The 20838-nt window shown below is 41.2% G+C and overlaps 1 protein-coding gene across 1 annotated transcript in view; it reads right to left on the reverse strand.

The window, feature by feature from the left end:
* Positions 1-20838, reverse strand: part of camk2g2 (calcium/calmodulin-dependent protein kinase (CaM kinase) II gamma 2) — a gene marked incomplete in the record, with an annotated part of 62693 nt that overhangs the window by 2215 nt on the left and 39640 nt on the right. The window contains 9 exon segments of the mRNA XM_036126071.1: positions 2828-2890; positions 3807-3849; positions 3943-4026; positions 4983-5105; positions 6255-6349; positions 7613-7696; positions 9270-9372; positions 15291-15363; positions 20309-20374. Of these exon segments, the coding sequence (XP_035981964.1) occupies positions 2828-2890; positions 3807-3849; positions 3943-4026; positions 4983-5105; positions 6255-6349; positions 7613-7696; positions 9270-9372; positions 15291-15363; positions 20309-20374 (734 nt within the window).

Genomic DNA, 20838 nt, shown 5'->3' on the forward strand with positions numbered 1-20838 from the left:
CCCCCCCCCCCCCCCCCAAATTAATCTCAAAATAGTTTTTGTGGGAATGTACTCCTCAATGCCCAATAATTCATTTTCTTTAATCTACGATGGCCCTAATATGATTCTATGTGTGAGGAAATTATGAGAAAGCCATATAATATGAGAAGTCCATATATAATGAAAAACCATTGCAAAAATAAAATGGTAATATTACGAGAGGTCAATAACATTACCAGAAGTCTATATATGAGAATAAATTCACATAATCATTTCAAAGTCCTAATGCCGATAATAATTTGATGCTGACGTGCTAAAAAGATTAAGAATTTTCTTATTTGTAAAACCAACCCAGAATAAACACTCAACATGAAACGATTTGTGGTTTCGGTTAAACGAACCACCAAAAACCAAAAATCAACTTTAAGCTGAACCGGATGTGTTGATATTTCTTTTATGCATTCTGACAGCGGGACCGACACAGGAATCCAAGTAAAACATGCAAAAACCCAGAGTCCTGAAACAAATATGAAAGCGCATAACAGAATGTTTGTGTCAGTGCCGCCCCAGGAGTCCACCCTTACCTGCCATGTGTGAACAAGCAAGGAAAGCGGAGAAGAAGGCGAGAGAAACAGTGGCGCATTTAAATGTCTGCATCTTAAGATCTGAACTGCGGGGATGAAGAGTCAGGCTTTCACTTCAAGTGAGATCGTTTTCATTCAAGTGGTTGGCTCATGCAGCGCGGCGTGCAGCATCCACTTCAAAGTCCTCACGCTGCAGAGGAGCCAAGCCTCCGAAGCTCAATTCACTCCAACACCAATCCGCCTCCGACTCAAAACCAGCGAGCGAGCTCGAACGTTCAACGAGGAACCGCGGAAAATCCATGGCAGCCGACGAGGGAAGCGACCTCTTCTCTGCGCACACCTCTTTATCCGGGAGAAAGGGAACTGAGGCTCAGCTGCAGAGTTCAGCAGGATTCAGACAACGCTGAGGACGCTCTGAGGTTTAGGAGTGATCGTAAATAACGCTAACAAATCTGCTGCAGGAGCTCTTCAACTGAGGAATATCCTAATCATTACTTAAGAGGCCATGGCGTCTTGTACTGCCCTTTACTTCAGGGTTTTAAAATCTACAGCAAGCTAAATGCAATCAACACAACTTCACACACAGTTTCTGTTTGAACTGTGCAGGCTGCAAAAGAATGGAGACATGAAGAACAACCATAAACGTCCAGCCAGAGGCACCATGGAACGGCTCAAAGCATCTGCATGTGTTGGACCGACCCCGTCCAACTCCAGACAGAAATCTCACTGAGAATCTTTGGTGAAATTTAAAACCTTTTTTGTTTTTTTCCACAGATGCTTCCATCTGAAGCATCTGTGGCAAAGAAGAATGGTCATAAAAAGGTCAGCGTCCAGGTGTGTGATAGTGACGGCAGCAACATGGCAGGAGGCCGAACGCAGAAAGCACGGCAAGCCTCTCATTTTTGTTTGTTTGTAAAGCGTCTAAAACCCATATAATAATAGTAGTAACAATAAAACATCCAGTGCAATGAAATGTGTCCCCTGCATTTAACCCATCCTTTTATTGTGTGGCGTCAAGGGAACATTTTGGCGGCTAAGGGTCTTGCTCCGGGACCCAGAGTGCCAGTCTGTGGGATTTGAACCGGGGATCTTGCAACCGTAATCCTGCTTTAACCAGTAGGCCAACCACTCCCCTTTACTTTTGACTGCACAGTTATTTATTACTTGGTGTTGTTCTGCTCCCATTAAAGGTATACTATGCAACCGGGGTTGATTTTCCAGCGAGGCTCCCCCCAGAGGGCGAAAGTAAAAGTGCACTGTCGTAAAGATGCTCAGCTGTTCTGGTTTCTCCGTCAAGCCAGGCGCGGTGGTTTTGAGCTTAGCAGACAGGCGAGCGCAACGAAAAGTGGAAAAAACTGCAGTACAAACAACAGACCACCAGGGCGGCCGAGAAAACCTTTGTTCGACCTGAAATTACTCATTTAATCATCCAAAACGGTATGGAACACATTAATTAATTAACTAGTATGCCTTTAAGCAACCCCATGAGGGTAGAAACGTTTTTGTTTGAAGCACACTGACGCCGCACGGCTTTTTTTAATTATTATTTTTTATTCCTTTAAAGAAAAAACAAGGAAGCAGGCAGAAGAGCAGAGACGACAAAGGAAAAAAACGGTTAACAAGGGACACTTTGCATTCTCTTCATCCAGTTTTCCATGCAGGTTACCAAACTGAACTCTCTACTTGGAAACATGCTTGGCTGGCTGCTGCTGGTGCCAGAGCCATGCTGAGGGAAGGTGGCAGCGAGCAAGGCAGGCATCAGTTCACAAAGGGGACACAACTGCTCACGTTATCGTTCTTTTTTTTTCCAATATGAAGGCTTTGAGGCGTTAAACTGCAGATGCGGGGCTGCGCTAATAAAGCATAGATAGGTGGCAGCTGGAAGGGGGACAGAAGGTCATGCTGGGGGTTCTGGTAAAAGACTGCTGCGTTCTGTGCGGGGAATCAAACAGCCTGACCTGGAAAGGAGGCGTGCTCATCAGAGCATCAAGAGGCGCGGACGGCAGCACCGAAAAGGTCAAAAGCCGAGCTTGATCTGCAGTTTTCCTTTACGAGCTGCTGTGAGTGAGTGTGTGACGCCTCTGTGCGCCGACGAGCGTTTCTTAAAGAGGCGCGTCAGTGTAAGCAGGTAAGCAGGTGGAGGCAACAGGGGAGGAGGAGGAGGAGGAGGAGGGAGGTTCAAGCAGCACGGGGCCTCATGCCAACAGCCAGAACACCGAGTGGAGCGCGCCCGAAGCCGACACAGCGTTTTCTGGCGGACGTACCTTCCTGGGCCATAGCGGCCGTGCTGGTGGTGGCAGCAGGGCTGGTGTGCTGCCGTCCCAGGCCTGGACAGAGAGGGATGCAGTATGGCCTCACACCCTTTGTCTTCCAGTTACAGCTGCGCTCACACGTTTAACATGCCCAGGCCAATGTTCTGGTTTTGGGCCCCCGTTTTTCAGAGAACAGGGTTGCTGGCCGGATGATATCAAACAATTGTCACATTGAAAACACAACCCCCCCCCCAGATGACCCTAATCAAGAGTTTACATCACCATTGCTGTGCGTTCACTGGCAGCCTGCAGCCTTGTCATTTCACGGTATGTAAAGAGACACTTCCTGGTTGCGTATACGTTTGATCAGGGTCATTTGGGTAGTTTCTGCTCGCGAACACCACCCCGACTTTCTAACGTAATGAATTTCATCGCACAGGGCCACTTACCGATTATTGAATTTCAACATTTTAAGCGAGATATCTTGCAATACTCAGCTCCCTTTAATTTCGAGAGATGCAGCAGATGGTGAGTCTCTGCACTAAGCTGCTCAGACAACAAATTGCATTATCTGATCGTTCACTTTATGAGAAAGCTTTGAGTGATGTGGAAACTCATTCAGTCTGTTTTCTTCGGTCCACATCAGTGGTTGACAGTAATCCACTGGAGCTGCGGTGCTTACATGAAAGCATGTAAACACACAGCCGATAGCATTAACCAATCGGCCATCTGGGCCATCATCCGGCCCGCAAATTGGATGTTCGAACATAAGCGCCCTGCGCTTTCAGTGATCGAACTGCTAGCCATGGGGAAATTCAAGCCTATGTCCAAAAGTTTGAAATGGAAACCGTGCCATTAAAAGGAGGTAGAGAGCAGAACGGAGGAACAGTAGCAGAGCGTCGCTGATGTCTGTTTGCCATCTATGATAAATATGAAATCCGGAGCCGTATCAGTCTGTGCAGAAAACTTTAAAACAATCGCCAAAGCTCACCTGAAAAGTTCCTGGATACCAGCATTGTTGTGAGAATAGCTCCCTGGAGACGGGACCGAAAGATAAAAATCATATTATCCAAGTGTTTGTTTTTTTTTTCCTTATATATGATGACATTTAATCATCTCACACTCACCTTAAGTTTTCTCCTGGCGTTGAACTTGCGCAGACATTCAACCGTCTCTTGACGATGCATACTGGAGGCAACAGTGGAGCGTTGCTGTACATAAAAAAAAAGACACATTATTACAGATTCATTCAGAAAAGCATCTTTAAAATACAGATGTATAGTCAAATCTGTGACTTTATACCAATGGGGAAAAAAGTCAAGAGAAATTAAGTTTCAGACTGTTTCCTTGCCAAATGAATGAATAACTATAGTTGGTACTTCATGTGAATAAAATCACCACAACTGGCTTTCAGGTTTTATGCTGAGATTTTTAACTTTACACTGAAGCACTCGAAACATAAAACATCATTTTGGTCCATCCATTCATGGGTACTATGGACATGTTTAGTGATCTAAATGGACTGTGGTCATATGGTGACAGAAATATAATGTTGTGTGTCATCAGCAAAGATATTGGCAAGAGATAAGATGAGCTAGGGGCACGAGAACGGAGCCTTGAGGAACTCCATGTGTGATTTTTAGTCACTCTGATTTGTATTAGCCGTGACTCAAAATAGTCCTTGTCTGCCAAATATTCCAGACCATACTCAGCCAGTATTTTATAATCTAGAGCGTCAAAACCCAGCACTGAGATCTAGTAAAACCAACAAAGAAGCTTTAAATGCATAACTGTTAACTGTGTGATTTAAAATACTTATATACTCCTTTGTCTGGTGTTGGATGAATTCCTGTCAGATTTTCAACAACGGATTACTTTTTTAAAGAAAGGAGCACATTTGAGAATACACTGCTAGTTTTTCCTGATCTTTCCCCAAAACGTCATATGAGATAAGGGCCTGCAATTACTTATCGAGACATCCAGATTAGCTAGGAGCGCAGTAGGGAGGGGTTGTTAGGGCTTTTTCAGCACGTCAGCAATAACTGAATAGAGTTGGGGGCATTTCTAGAGTTACTGAGAATTAAATAAAGAAGAAGAAAAAAAGGAGCAAAAGCTTACAGAGGTCTTTGCTGTGATGTGATAACCAAAGAGTAGGCGTGTGACTTACGCAGACCCAGGGATGCTTGAGGGCCTGGTCAGCAGTGATTCTTTTGGCAGGGTTAATGGTTAACATCTGATTGATCAGGTTCTTGGCCTCGGGGGTCACGGTGTCCCACTCTGGGGACGGAAACTGAAAAGACATGAAAAGAGATAAAAGGAGGACAGTGTTAAGTAAAACCTCTATTTCCAAAATAAATAAATAATGAATGCATCTTCATAAATGAATCCTTTAAAATATGACTTCTTGAAGTTTGATCTTGAGAGCTTATTAATGGACAAACGGTAACATCCTGTACAATATCATTCAGTAATACAATTTTCTTATTTAATTAGATTTAATATCTTGATTTCGCCATGAGTGAATTGTGCTGGTTTGATCATTTGGATCTACAAACTAAAACACAGGTTTTTCATAACAAGCATTTCACAAAAAGCTTTGTACTATACATGCTGGAAAGTAGGTGACAATTAACAAAAAAGGCAATATGTACATACATAATATATTTGAGAACAATAACAATAGTAAAAATATTAATTTTAGGAAATCTCTATCCAATGACCCATCTCTATAGTTCAAATTTTCTGTCCTCATCCTACAAAGTTAAATAAGCGCCAGCAAATGTTTACGATTAAGATCAAAAAACAAAACCTTATTGATTTAATTAGCTAGTCAATAACAAAACAGATCAACAATAAGTTAAACGTACGTTTATGACTGTAATGGTATTAAGGAAGTGAGAATGACTGGCCGCTTGTCTCAGCCTCGTCTCACTTTATGCACAATAATCAGATCTGTTTGCTTCAAACTCTGAAAATTAACACGGGTAATAAAGTCTCATCTCCCAGAGGATGACACAATCTAATGAATCTACCTATCGCTCTGCGCCGAAGCATTTCTTCTTTCTACAGTAACACAGAAATTCTGCAGTAACAAGGAGTCAGTAATGAAAACCTAAATTTTAAATTCTACCATACTCGCAAGATTAAACGCTGAAGCTTGTTAGTAGATGGGACTTTTTCTGCATGCTTCACCGCAACAGGCCGAGTGTTTGAAACAAACTGGATCGTTTAGACACAAACTTGAAACAATGATAACATTTTGTGATTCAGTTCTCAAGCACACAAGTGGAGCAGTCCACAGACTTCATGGGCTCTAACTGATGCTAAATGGGCTTTTCTAGGCCTACTGACCCCTCAAAGCGCTTTACGCTATAGCCACATTCTGTCCGTGTCAACCAGAGAGCACGTACGCACAGAGGACAGAACGCTGAGCACTTACATCGTAGGCGCCCGCTTTGATTTGTTGGTAGAGTTTGTGTTGGTCTTCGTCCCAAAAGGGAGGGTACCCCACTAACAGGATGTAGAGGATCACACCTGGCAAAAGTTCACACACACGAGCACAATCAACGGACAGATTTCTACAAAAAAAAAAAAAAAGCCAGTGAAATACGGCATTACTCGATTACCGTTAACAGGATTAAGTGGGAAATGAATGTTGTTAGACATGGGGGGTATTCAGGTTGAGGCAAAGCTGACATCTGACAGACCCCTGAAGTCAAGGTACTACTGGGTCGGCTCTTTGGAGATAAATTACCGTTATGAATTGTGGACTCAGCACAAAATGTAGGGACAGTTGTCTATTGTTGATTCTTTGTTGTAACTGTACCTCGTTGCAATATATCTTATATATAGCTAGATAATTACTGTGCAGTCTTTAGTGTTGCTGATTGTGCAATAATACTAACTATTAATAGCAACATAATAAAAGTTCCTTAAGCTACCAGTCAACAGTGAGCCAATTTTTGGGGTATGCAAACTCAGATGTTCGCGTGAGGTGATCCACGGTCCCCTGGAATAAGAGCAGTCCTGCACACCTGTAGCTGTGGGACCAACATTTTTCAGTCGACCGAATCTTCACCTGTAGCTTTAAATACAGCATTTTAGCTTGACACATACTTACCAACCTGTTTTCAAGGGACTTCTCTGTAAATTGCAGGGATGTGGGGGGGGATCCTACATCTGCCCCTGATTTTGAAACTGAACAAGCTTACAAATGTTGGGTGGGTGGGGGCAAATGCACAAAGACGGACAAAACTGGTCACTGCTGACTTACAGTTGCTGCCAAAGGAGAGTCTGATTGAAATCTTGTTTTTCTTTATTTACAAACTTTACTGCTTACGTTTTTTTTATGGCGAAAATTTCATCAAGGGAGCTATAAAGTGTGATCAGATGTAAGTTTGTGGAAATTAACCCCAATAACCGGGTTGGCACAGTGTCTTAGGCGAACCCATGGTCAGCTCAGAGGTTAGTGTTCATGAGGGTTGGGCAGCTGATGTCACTCTGATCAAATCAGGAGAGCAGAATATTTGCTTTAAAACGGAGCGCTGCTTGAAATCAGTTCTCTTTGTTCGACCGTGATGTAGAAAGCGCCCGCTATCGTGTTTGTTTTGCATCAACAGTGCCTCACAGGGAAGAAAAAGACAGAAAAAAAATAACAGAAAAGGCTCGAACATAATCAAGTCAAACGGACTGATAAGAAATTCATAGAAATATGGTGTAAAAATGAGCACAGAAGAATAAAGTGTTCAGCCTGGGATGAAAAGGTTGTGTCTGTAATCTGACAAACATTTTACTGACCACATGCCCAGATGTCCACCGGCTTGCCGTAGGGGTCTTTTCTCAACACCTCGGGTGACAAATATCCTGGCGTTCCAGCGAAACCTGTCACAATAAAATACACATTATTTCTCCACCTGTTTTACGCAAAACTGTGGGAACTAATGTGTGTCTAATCTTAACCTTTACCTTAAGTATTTTAACATCCAGCTAAAGAAAATGCAAAAATTGACAATATTGATACTCTAAATATTTTACCCCCACTGCAAATTTGGTTTGTTGTTCAAACATCATTTAGCTGTTATTACAAAGAGGTTGTTTAAATTGTTACAAAGGATTTTACATAGATTTCAGCCAAATGCATTAATAAACCCTACTCTTAAAGACAACTAGGACTCAAAATGATTAAACCCCCAGAATGATTGTTTATAAGAGCAAAGCTACGCAAACCTGGCCTCAGTCACATTTAACTCAACCAATTCAAACCTCCATTAGTAGCACCAGACGTGCTTCGGATAGATCACCTCAAATAGCCAAACTGTTGTAACGTTTTAATATACATTTAAAATAAAACAAAAAGCACAATCAAATAAAAGAACAAAAAAAAACTAATGTCCTGAATGTTCCTAGAGATACAGCTGAAAGTTAAGGGGAAAGTGGTAACGCCTCCTGGTGGCAAAGAGAGGACGCCATCAGTGACTGCCATCAGATTCTTGAGGCAGGTGGTGAAAAAAACTCAACGGTCTGTGGAAGACCTGCTGAAAGATCTGGGGGTAGCGGCCCCTGAGGTTTCAGTTTCCACAGTAAGGCAGACACATACACTATGACTGAGCCAAAAACACGATAAAAGTCTTCTACAGTTAGCTCGCAATACAATAAATAAGACTAAGAGGTTTCAGGATTCTAAACTATGGAGTGATGAATCGAAACTGGGACCTGTTGGGCCCATCGAGGGACGGTGTATGTCTGGGGGAGGAAACAAGAATCATACGCCAACAAAGACAGCACACCTGCAGTGAAGCATGGTGGTGGCTTAGTCATGCTCTAAGACTGCTTTGTTTGCTCTGGAGCTGAAAACCAACAGTCTGTGGATGGCAAGATGGACTCCATCAGACATCAGGAAATCCTGGCATCAGCAAAAATGCTGAAGCTCGTGCATCACTGGACCTGCAAACGGGACAATGATCCCTATCACTGGTTTCTCGATAACTCCTACAAGATAAGAGAGAGGCCCTACAGTTTTGCAATTTCGGCTCCGTTGAAAATCTCCGGTGTGACTCCAGCACACAAACCCAAGAGCTCTGATCTGCTGGAGACCTTTACCCATGAGGAGGAGGACTAAGGCTGGCAGAAACTGGTGTCATGTTGGCTGCTGAGCCAAGCACTAAAGACGACTGACATTAAGGCGTTGCATCATCAACGGTCATTAGACGTGGCATTGTGCGTTTCAGTAGATTTGTTTATGGCAAACAGCTGCTAGTCTGAACACATTACTAATCGACCTAATTTGCAATGGGGGTTGAATCCTCCCGGGCGCAGCGGTACCCTCGCTTTTCTGTAGCTGCTCACAGACTTTTAAACATTCGCCCGTTCTAGCGCTCTGCCTAACTTACTGGAGCAAACGCCGCTGCAGAGCAGAAACTTCGTAGAGGAACTACAGAGGGTAAGCTTTTCTTACCAAACCAGGCCTGCTGGTCCCCTTGCACCTCGATGGCAAGGCCGAAATCTGCGAGCTTCACAGCCGCTCCCTTCATCTTGCTGGCGAGGAGAAGGTTTTCCGGCTGCGAGACAAGCAGGCAGAACATTTAAGAGGACGAAACACTTTGAACACGCTTGAACTCCGAAACAGGCTCAGGAGAAAACAGCGAATGGCAATAAAATGGACTTTGGGACGATGATGAGCAACAGGAAGATGTCATTGGTGGCATTTAGCATGCATCCTCCTTCCAGAAATGTGGCATCGCTGAAAGAGCTGGAGGAGCACGATGACATCTATGTCTGTACTGAAGCATGACGAGGTTGAGCTGGCGACAGAGGCTCGCCTGAGAGGAAGAACCTTTTGATTTAGCCGTCATGGTATTTAACCCAACATTTTGAATATGTCCGTCTTATCACATCATCAGGCATAAAAGCCAGGCTTAGGCAAAGGTTAATATTTCCTCCGCCTCCTTACATCACTTCAGGAAAACACAAATGGGAGATAACAATGGGAAAAAATCACACAAGACAGGGCTTGTGGGCTTTTAAGGGCTTGATAAAACTTGAATGTTTTTTTTTTAACCCAGTTGACAAGTCCACCCTCAAGTCTAACAGATTTTGAGTTCAATTTCCTGGCTTTTCTGTTTTGTTAAATGGCTCAGAAAGCTAAAGGAGGAACAAGAGTAGTATTTGCCAAACATATAGTACTTTATGTGATCTGTAACCTTTCAGCTGTACTTTGAAGTTTATGTTTGAGGACTTTTGACTCCTGGATGTCTCAACGTAAGCCTGCAAGGTTTTTAGGGACATATTTCCGGTACAGAGTTGGACCCCCCATTTGCCTTACATCACTGCATACATTTAGGAAGTTGTTCGAAACATTCCTCGTGTATTTTGGTCTATAATGTCATTGTAAGATGATTTAAAGCTGTATGCAAACGAAATTTCATTTTGTACGCACTCTGTGCATACAAAATGGCAAATAGAGTTGTCTAAGTCTCTCTCTAAGTAAGATGATTTCCAAACAGTGGCTGGCTGCACTTCCACGATGCAAATCTCCTGGTCCACTGCTTTGAGGTGTTTTTTTTCCACTGAGGTCTGGTGACTGTGGAGGCCGCTGAAGGACAGTGAACCCACCATCACGATCCAGAAAGCAGTTTTAGATTAACGAAGGTTGGAAACACAGTGCGTTATAAGGCTGGAAGTATTTATCGATTTCATAGGGGAGGGTCTACTATCTGAATGTTGTATTTGAAATTAATTTCCTCAGACCAGACAACATTTGTCCACTCTTTTATTATTTAAAGGCTAATTGTAGCCTTAGCTCGGAGGATAGGCCCCCGGAGCGGTCCTTTTCTTCTATAGACCCTCTGCTTCTAGAATCAGCATGGCGTGCATACAGACGCGGTCCTCTGCATGCCTTTGTTATCACAAGAGGGTCTAATTATCTAAGTTAACTACATCTACTGGTGTTTTCCTGCACAGACCACTTAGCATCAATAGCCACCTGATGATCAAAGCCACTTCCCCCCTTTCTTTATCCTTCTGATGAACGGTTTGAACTTTAGCAACTTGCCTTCGCCACGTCTAGGGAGCTAAATGCATTGCTGCCATGTGAATGGCTGCTCTGCTATTGGTGTTACAACTGAACAAGTGTTCCTAAAAAAGTGGCCTTGGCTGTAAATACATAGTGATGTAAACGAGAAGCTGGAAACTATGCAACACTATAAAACAACAATACTAATAATTCTATGTATATCAGGGCTGAACAATTGATCGCATTTGCAATATAATCATAATTAAAAAAAAAACGCAATTTCCAAATCGCAGAGGTCTACAAATTTTTGCTATGTAACAATTAGTGAATCAGACGCGTCCTTTAGGTATCAGTAATGTGTTTAAAGTGGGTTTACCTCCACATGGAAGGGAAGACAGTTGTAGCAGTGAGATAATTTAATTTATTACTTGTTTTAGAGTTTATATAATCATACTGTTTTACCAGAAACTTTCAGGAATCTCACCATAGCATTAAGTACCGGTCAATCAGTTTAATACATAGACTTTTTTGTTGGCTGCACTTTATGTTCAACAAGGATTGATGTCCAAATCAATTAAAAACTATTCTCTTGAATAATATTCTGATTAATAAAAACATTAAAAGTTCTTGTTTTAAATAGTCCTTGTTTACAAACATCTTTATCTAGAGGCCATTTTTGTTGCTTGTGGATAATACAGAGAAAAGTCAAAATCAAATCGCAATTTTGGTTGAAATATATCGCAGGCAGAACGCAATCATTTCTGCTCTGAGTTGAGACGCAGTGGCTCTTTTAGCACCTAATCTGCACAGCGATGATTGATTTGTTGTTTGTTAAAAAGACATGATAAATTAAACAGAAAAAAAATAAATCGCATTAAATTGCAATCGCAATATTAAGATAAAAAAAATCCCAATTAGATTGTTTTTCAAAATCGTTCAGCCATAATGTATACTATACATTTACCATCTAGTACAGATGTTTCTAGATTAACCATTTTGCACTGATACACGTCTACGAGTCCCACAGCTTCTCATTATGAGCTTTAAAACAAAACCATGAAGAAGAAAAAAAGCGTTTTTGAATCAATAACTTGGTACTAGCATTGCAGACGTCTGAGACAACGGAGTAACCCACTACGATGAGCGCCGTCCACACACACAGACCGTTTCCTTCACAGTCAAAGTTCAGACTAGCTGCTCTGTGTAAGCGCTCGCTGCTGCGGGGCCGTGGACAGCAGCAGCTCCTCTCAGTCTGTTCCCTCTGTTCACATGTCAGCCTCTTTATCTAGCTACACATGCCTCATTTCTCCAGCCTACAAGGCCCAGATCTGACAATAGGAAAGAAGGAAGAGGGGAGCGGGGACCAGAGAGCTTTTCTGAAGCTACAGAAACAGACATAGTGAGACAGATAGCTGGGAGGTGGCGTAATGAGTCCCTACACCAGCACCGCAGCAGCCGGGTGACCTCACCCTTCTGTTACCATGGCAACCCTGCCTGCCACCAGCATCCAGCCCTTTCCTCTCTAATTTCCCAACACCCCACCACCACCACCATCTCTCCTCTAAGTGTGCGGACCTCCCAAGCTGACAAAAAGGCAAAAGATATGAAACGTGCTAAAAGTTACTCTTCTGTACGGCTCCATTTGTTGACATAATAATAATAATTAATAATAATAATAATAATGGTCTCAGTTTTCCCCCATTCCAAGGCAGAAGCTGCTTCCTTTCCTCTGTGTTTTTAGAAAAAGAAAATCAAATATAGCTGTTTTTTTCTTCTTGTGTTTTAACAATGACCTGAAAAACGTCTGCCTTAAAGCAGCATTAATGGGGATTTCTGGAAGTACACGGGTACTTAGATTAGTTTGTTTACCGGTATGAAACTAATAGGAAGGATGATGGCAACGTGACTGACCTTAAAGGGGGACATGTCACGCAAAATCCACTTTTTTAGCCCTTAAATATATTTTGTTGTGTGCTTGGAGTTTCTAGGAATGCAGGAATGCAGCTGTCAGGGAGCTGCACAGATATCTGTATATTCTTTTGGGTAATTTTTCTAGCCATTGAGTTTTCTCTGTTTTCTATCGGGTTTTCTGAACAATTACCTCACATTATTCGCTGTGAAGCAGCTAAACACGGCCGTGGACTGCAGGCTCACCACTCTCGCGAATCCACCTGTTTTATTACTCAGAGCGATTTTGTAGTCCAAGCTGAAGGCTGCCAAAGCTAAGTGGATAAGTGGATAAGTGAAAATGCTCAGTTGCTCATTACACCTGCCCCCAGCATGCTTCAAAAATGGTCGAATGGGGTGGAGTGGAACACTGCAACTTGGAGTGGGGCGTGGGGCGTGAAGTGCCTCCTTCAGATTAAAGAGACGGCACCAAAGCGGGGTTTGCTCTCTGACACACCTCAGGACAGGTGTAAAAAAAAAAAAATCAATGAGGGATTCAGACCAAGTCATTGCTGTTCCACTTTATATTGACCACAACTGAATGATTTCAATGTGAAAAAGAAGACCTAAGGCAGCAAAATATGTCCCCTTTAAGGTACCAATTGGAAAAGGAGTGAATTAACTCAGAGCCAAAGTGAGGCCATGTCATAGCATAGAGATCTTGTGACATATCAAGGCAAAAAGCTACCAAATATTTTGACATCGTGAAGTTCTTGCACACATAATCACCTCAAATTTTACAAGACACGCCCTGACCTGATAGCTGCTTGACAATTGACTCATTTAAGGCATGTGTCTGAAAACATGATGTACGATAAACGGTCACCAAAAAAATTTTATAAAAAACACACATCATGCCAATATCTGAAAATATTCCAGAACAGACAAGGAACCAAGTCATTAACACTTATCAGTCTACAAAGGGTTACAAAGCCCTTTATACGGCTTTAGGACGCCAGCAAACCACAGTCAGAGCCATTATCCACAAATGAGGAAAACCAAAAATCCTCCAAGAGTGACGACTCACCCGGGAGGTCAAAAAAGAACGCAGAGCAACATTTTAAGCACTTGTCACTTGTCTCAGATAATGTCAATGTTATTTGGCTCAAAAGGGAAAAAAATAATAAAAAGCTTTGGGTTAGAATTATTAAGCATAAAAAGGCAAGATGTAGACTAAACCTGGACTACAATATTCTTCATTGAGAGCAGATTTCTATAACGGTTTGCGATTTGCTCATCCTTTAGTGTTTTTGTGAAACAAACAAACAAAAAAAAAGGATTTTCCAAAAAATATTGCAAACATTTTGTACATTTGCACATTTCTTATAAGTTGGTTGAATTGCTACGGTCCTTATATTTATCTGGTAAAGCTTTACATATCGATATTATTCATTTTCACCTGTGACCAGTTTGTACTTCTGAATTAATATTTTACATCTGCATACCACACACTTACTATAAAGTAGTTAGGGCAAAAAGTTTATAGTAGGATTTTTTTTGTTTTAATGTGGTGCTTTAATCATACCATTGAAATTTTTTTTGGATATTATCCAGTTATTTATTTTCTGTTTGCAATAAATGTATTTAAAACTTATTTATGAGGAGGAACAGCGGTTTTTCTTCATTTATTTCATTAGAATTTTTTTTCAAGCATTTAGGATTTTGTTTAAATAATAAATTATATATGTTTGGTGCAGCAGAATGCATGGAAAGAACGCTGTTCATTTACAACATTTGTCCACATCCCTCGACATCTTCCATCATTACTGCTGTCCTAAAATGTTTGTGCAATTTTGCATAAATGCAAAAAAAAAAAAACAATAATTTTTTTTTAAATTGTATTTTACATTGCTCACTTTGATGGGACTGACATACTTTTACACTGACATAAAAAGAACAGCAGCAGCATGTTAAATTCCTTACTAAAAGTGATCTAAATGACTTAAATGTAAAAGTTTAAGGCTTAACTAAAGTTTGATCAAAAGGTGGTGCAGGTATCAAGGTCGTTCTGTCTCAGGTAAGACTGCAGTCTTAATCAACCTCATCGTGTCTCCAACAGAAACCCCTGCAGCTGTGGAGAGTCTGGTGTGAAGGTGTGCAGGTTTTTTGTGCGCAGGAACTAGTCACTGGCCGCCATCTAATACACAGATGTGCTATTAATAGCAGCTGGTCTGCTTTCGTCACTCCTCGGCAGCAAAGTGGGGAGGGAGGAGGGGGGCCGAGTAAAAAGAATGGAGAGGAAGGAAGGGGGGGATTAAGGAAAAGGAAGAAGGATGTAGATACAGAGATGCCATGGGACTGGAGAACTGAGAGGAAAGAGCTGCTGAGGTGAGCGATGACGCTTATCCCAGAAGTCGTTGGGAACGTCACCGCGTGACGTCCGTGCGGCGCAATCCGGGACCTGTTGTGCATCTGCAAGCGCACCTTTCAAGCTCAGTCACTTGTGTGCGTTCACTTCGTCTCGTCGGATAGAATAAAGCCTCCTCCAATAGTCATGGCGAGTGACTGGCGGCTCACCTTGAGGTCTCTGTGGACAATATCGTGCTGGTGGATGTGGCTGATGCTCTCCAGGATCTGATTGATGCAGTGGCTGAAAGAGACGGCAGACAGACACTTATGTCACCCTGCACCACCAAGGAGACAAAAAACAAACAAAAACAAAACAAAACAAAAAACAGGTCTTTGAGCTAAACTTTAAAAAGATGTTAAGGATTTTCAGAGCCATGAAGGTATATATAAAACCTGAAACAGAGACAGAAATCTCTCTTTTCCGACTCCCCTGCAACATCCATGTTCCCCTGCAACGACAGCCGGGAACATGGACGGTAAATTGTTAAAACGCCCCTACTCAGCAAATTGAGGGCATCAATTCAGCTCCAGCTTCATTCTTAATAGCCTTTGATGAGTCAAGTGATGTAAACCATATTGAGCAGATAGTGCTCTCATGCAGATATGTGAACTCTAATGGGCATTAGGAAGAAATCATTGAGGACTGAAAGGCCAGAGGACATTTGTTTGGCTGTAGTTAAATGCTTGAAAGCCGACAAAATAAAGACCAAAGTTAACTGAAGTTGCTGTGTAGTGATGGTGGCATCTACTAGTATGACAGGAGCACAAAAAGATTCCCCGAACTGCTGATGCTTCATGTTTGACGTTCAGTTACACGAAGAGATGTTCAGATTGTCCTCCTTTACAGTTCAAAGAATATCAGCACACAGATCTTAAGAATTCATTTTGAGCTATTATCACAATACAATGTATATGAGTGGACAGATTCATTAACCTTTTGTTTGGAGTCAACATAATTATTTATCCGAGCGCATGAAATACGTATGATCTAAATACGGTTCCTGCCTCGCACATGACAGCCCGCGGTCCTGTGTGAATATCGAAGTAACATCCTACAATCAGGAGCAAGGGATCCCCAGAAATCCCATTCAGGGGAACCAGAGTAAGAAACGGGGAGAATGTTTGCTCAAGCACCATTTATTTGGCTGCCCTGGATGTTAAAAACCACAACACAATAAAGAGAATGATGATAACATCAGACTGAAAGGGAGTTAAGTCATTCATAAACAGCAAGATTTTATGTTTAGGTTTTTGTAAGATTCTAGGCCAAGCTTATTTAATAAATAGAGAACTTCCATATTCAAAAAAACAAGAGTACTTTCAACACGTGTCCATTGTGTAATACAATATGTACAATGAAGAGTTAAAACCTCAAACAATCGGGGGACTTTCTTAATGTACTGGTTCATGTGCGCTCCGACCGGCGCCAGCGGTCATGAGATATGGATCATGACTGATAAACAACGGGCTTTCAGGTCACACTTTCGTTCTGTGATTTGTATCTGTACTGAGGAAACAGAGACACCAGATGATCCTGAACTGATCAGCAGAATTAGATGTAGATCGTATGTTGAAGCCAGTGCACAACATTCTTTTTTTTCTAAAGCATTAAATGCATTTTGGACAGCCAGCAAGAAGATCACAACAGAACTTCCCACTAATATTTATCTCAGATGTGTACTGCAAGTTGTAAGCCACGCCCCTTCAGTTCTGCAACCTCAGCTGCACACACTTCCAAGGTGTGTGTGTGTGTGTGTGTGTGTGTGTGTGTGTGTGTGTGTGTGTATATATATATATATATATATATATATATATATATATATATATATATATATATATATATATATATATATATATATATATATATATATAAAAAGTTCATTATTCGTAAGGATTTCCTGACTTGTAGCAGAAAAATGTCATATTTAAGTGGAAATGCTATATAAAAGCTGGTCAGGCCTACACAGTCTGATTTAGCCGACTTTGGCAATTTAAGACGCCTCAAACTGAACATGTTCATATTATTTTGTGCGCCTTGTTTAACTGAACACCGTTGGACACCAGCTGAGCCTGGCTACTGTGTCGATCTGCCAGCTGATCTCACAGACTGATCCTCCAATAGAAATGATGGTGGGACTCTCTCTTCAGGAGTTTCTGGTACAGAGCAGAATTAATGGTTCCATGAATAAAGCATCCCCAGACCACCACCGCTATGTTTCACTAACAGAGGTTTGTGATCCTTTAGATTATTATCTGCCCTCCTGGATGGGTCACTGGTGCCCTCTTAGGGTAATTTTGGTTGGCCGGTCACACCTGAAGCTGTTCCCATCTGTTTCATGTTTCCTTCATTTTTGGATAATGATTCTCAATGTGGTAGAAGTTTCAAAGCCCTAAAAATGACTCTGAAACCTTTTCAGCAAAGTTAAAGATGGTGCAGACAACAACGAAACAGGATTCTGGGAGAAAGATGTTGAAGGTGTCTGATGCTTTGACCGAATTAGGCTAAAATTGGACCCGCAACCTTCGTTAACCTCATCTCCCACCTCCCTCCATTTTTGTTACGCTACAGAAAAATATTTAATTTAGTAATTTCCCAAAGTAAAATCAACTGGAGAGTTCCCCCAAAAGAAGTTCCTGTCATTTTGTTTTTTGAATACCATGGAAGAAAGGTAAATGTCATACTTTTGAGTCTGAACGGTCACGTTTCAGCAGCATTTAGGCTATGGCTGACAAATTCATTGGGAATATATTGTCATCACCACGATGTTACCGAGGAGAAGGTAGTCTGGGTTTCTCTCCTGGACCTGTTGCCCCAGAGACCGGATCTCGGATAAGAGGATGGATGATGGATAACCATAATATTTACCAATATTATGGCCATCGCAAGATTTTCTAATTTAGGCTGTCTTATGCTGAAAAGTTTTTTTTGTTCATCAAGTTTCATATAATGAAATAATTACAACTTGCCAGAGCATTAATCTGCCACTTAAAGATAAAATTAATGTGTAAAGCTTGTTTAAATTTAGAATATATAGAGAATAATAGTTTGTGTTAGAACATCTAAAAGCTTACTTATTTTTCGAGATGTGCCTGCATGTGCACTTTTTAATCAGATAAGAATATTTTGTAAAAGTCCAATATGTTTTGCCAGTCATTTCAGAAAGTGAAGCAGTTATATTGTAGAGATACATTACACAGAGTAAAACACTAAAGCTTTTAGTTATTGTAATTTTTTTTTTTACAGGGTTACAGGTGAAGAAAACCAGAAATGCAGTGTCTCAGGAAATTAGAATATCACATTAGACCAATCAGAAAAGGATGTATTAATCTCAAATGTCAGACTTCTGAGCAGTATGTCCATTTCTATGTACTAATACTTAGTCGGGCCTCTTGCATGAATTACTGCATCAATGCTCCGTGGCATGGAGGCGATCAGTCTGTGGCGCTGCGTTGGTGTAATAGAAGCCCAGGTTGCTTTGATAGCTGCCTTCAGGTCTTCTGCCTTGTTGGGTCTGGGGTCTATCGTCTTCCTCCTGGGGTCTATCATCTTCCTCCTGGGGTCTATCATCTTCCTCCTGGGGTCTATCATCTTCCTCCTGACAACAGCCCAGAGATTTTCTCTGGGGTTCAGGTCAGGGGACTTTGCTGGCCAATTAAAAACATGATGGTCATTGAAGCAGCTTTTTAGATTAGATTCAACTTTATCGTCATTACACAGGTACAAGGCAACGAAATGCACCTCTGGTACCAGTGTGGGCAGGTACCAATGGAAAATTAAATCAGCATCTCCATGCAGCTTGTCTGCAAAGGAAAGCATGAAGTGCTTTATAAGACGGTCTTCTGGATATCTTTCCAGTCGTCCTCATGACTGTGTCGTCCCACTGACCCAGAGGGAGAGACCGTTTAAAGGATCAGGAAACCTTTGCAGGTGTTTTTAATTGGTTGATTTGCTGATTAGGGTGTGACACCAAGAGTTTCCAATAATTAACTTTTTCACAGTATTCTAATTTTCTGGGACATTAAATTTTGAGTTTTCATTATCTGTAAACCATAATCGTCAACATTACATGAAACAAAGGCTTGGAATATGTCACTCTATGTGTAATGATTCTATATAATATATGAGTGTCACTTTCTGAGATGACTGGCAAAAAAAAGTGCACTTTTATGTGATACGTATTTTTAGATGTACCTGTAAAGCCTTTACCTAATTACCACGTGGCTTTAAAAGTTGAGAATTTTCCAAATAATTTTTAAAGGTGGAAATTAAAATTAGTTTGCTGAACTGACAAAGAGGTGCACAGTGGCCTTACGTACCTCTTTCCTTTGTTTGTACGGCTTAAAAATTACTCATTCAAAAAGAACGGGACAGATAAAAACTGGGACTGTCACCCACTCTCAGTTCTTTTTGATGATATGTTATGAGACAACTAAAAGTTGAATCTTTTCCCATACAAACTTAGTTTGTTATAATCTTAATCTCATTCCACAAACTACATCATGACCAAACAGGGACTAAAAGGATACATTTTACTTCAACTAAAAACACAGCAATACTATGTGCTGGCATATGTATAAGGTTTCTTATCTGTATACTGTAATGTATTTTATTTTCATTATCTACACAGATTTTCATACTAAAGTTATTGGATAACTCCTTGATACCTAGATAAAAATTTAGAGAGGTAAGTAAAGTGCTCAATGCCAAAAGGCCTACTGCAACAAACTGAAAACAAGATTTCAACACAAAAACAGCTTAGTCATGATTAATTGATTAAATTAAATTTAAAAAGCCTCTGTCACTTGGTCAGAAGTAAAGCCCCACCAGCAGATTACAAGTGCAGCCGGAAAGCTCCAGCGGTTTCTGCGCCCAAAGCACAAACAACACGAGCCGGTTCTAACACTTTGTACTTTCATACCTCGTCTGCTTTGACAGAAAGCTGACACTTCAACTTGCAGGGAGTCCAAAATGTAAAACTTTGCAATCATTCAGGGAAATCAAGCAGTAGTTTCAGAGTTTCAAAAAAAAAAAAAAAACTTAAACATGGCTCCTTGAAAACCCAACTGAGCCATGTGCATCACTTCTGCACTGTGGTACATTTCCTGCATGCATCCTTACAGCCTAAATGCAGCTTTATTATGGAATCTCCTTTGTGGCCTTAACATGCAAAAAGGCTTTCATATACCTGGCATCCGACTCGCTGTAGTACTCTCTCGCAACAATGTCCTCAAACAGCTCTCCTCCCGTCACACTGCAGGAAAACATAACGACAGGTTAGTAAGAAGAATTATTCTATGGGGTAATTTGTCTTACTCTTTTCCTAAATAAATTCCCATTGAAGGGGCATGTGTAAGACTCTGATGCCTCTGTTTTATTTATGCTTGTGATGACATGTCTGAAGTTCTAGTAATGCTTGACTGGCGTTTTAAGAGGCCACTTAACCTGTTCCTGACAGCCTTTGCAAGCTCCTGGCTGATCAAAAATAAGGTTGTCTAATTCATTTCTCCCAGTCGGCTGAGCAGCTTGTGTGACGTAAATGTACTTTTATCTGTACCTGGTCCTTCACTGTCACTCTTATTAATACTGGCTAAAACTGCTATAAAACCAAGCAATCTTTTTTGTTTTTAAATAAAGGTATGAAAAGAACATTTTAAAAAAAAATTCTGTGTTTTTTTTAATATGTTTCATACAACAAACAGAATGACTCAAATAGTA

This window comes from Fundulus heteroclitus, chromosome 22, assembly GCF_011125445.2.
Source record: "Fundulus heteroclitus isolate FHET01 chromosome 22, MU-UCD_Fhet_4.1, whole genome shotgun sequence".
Taxonomy (NCBI): Eukaryota; Metazoa; Chordata; class Actinopteri; order Cyprinodontiformes; family Fundulidae; genus Fundulus; species Fundulus heteroclitus.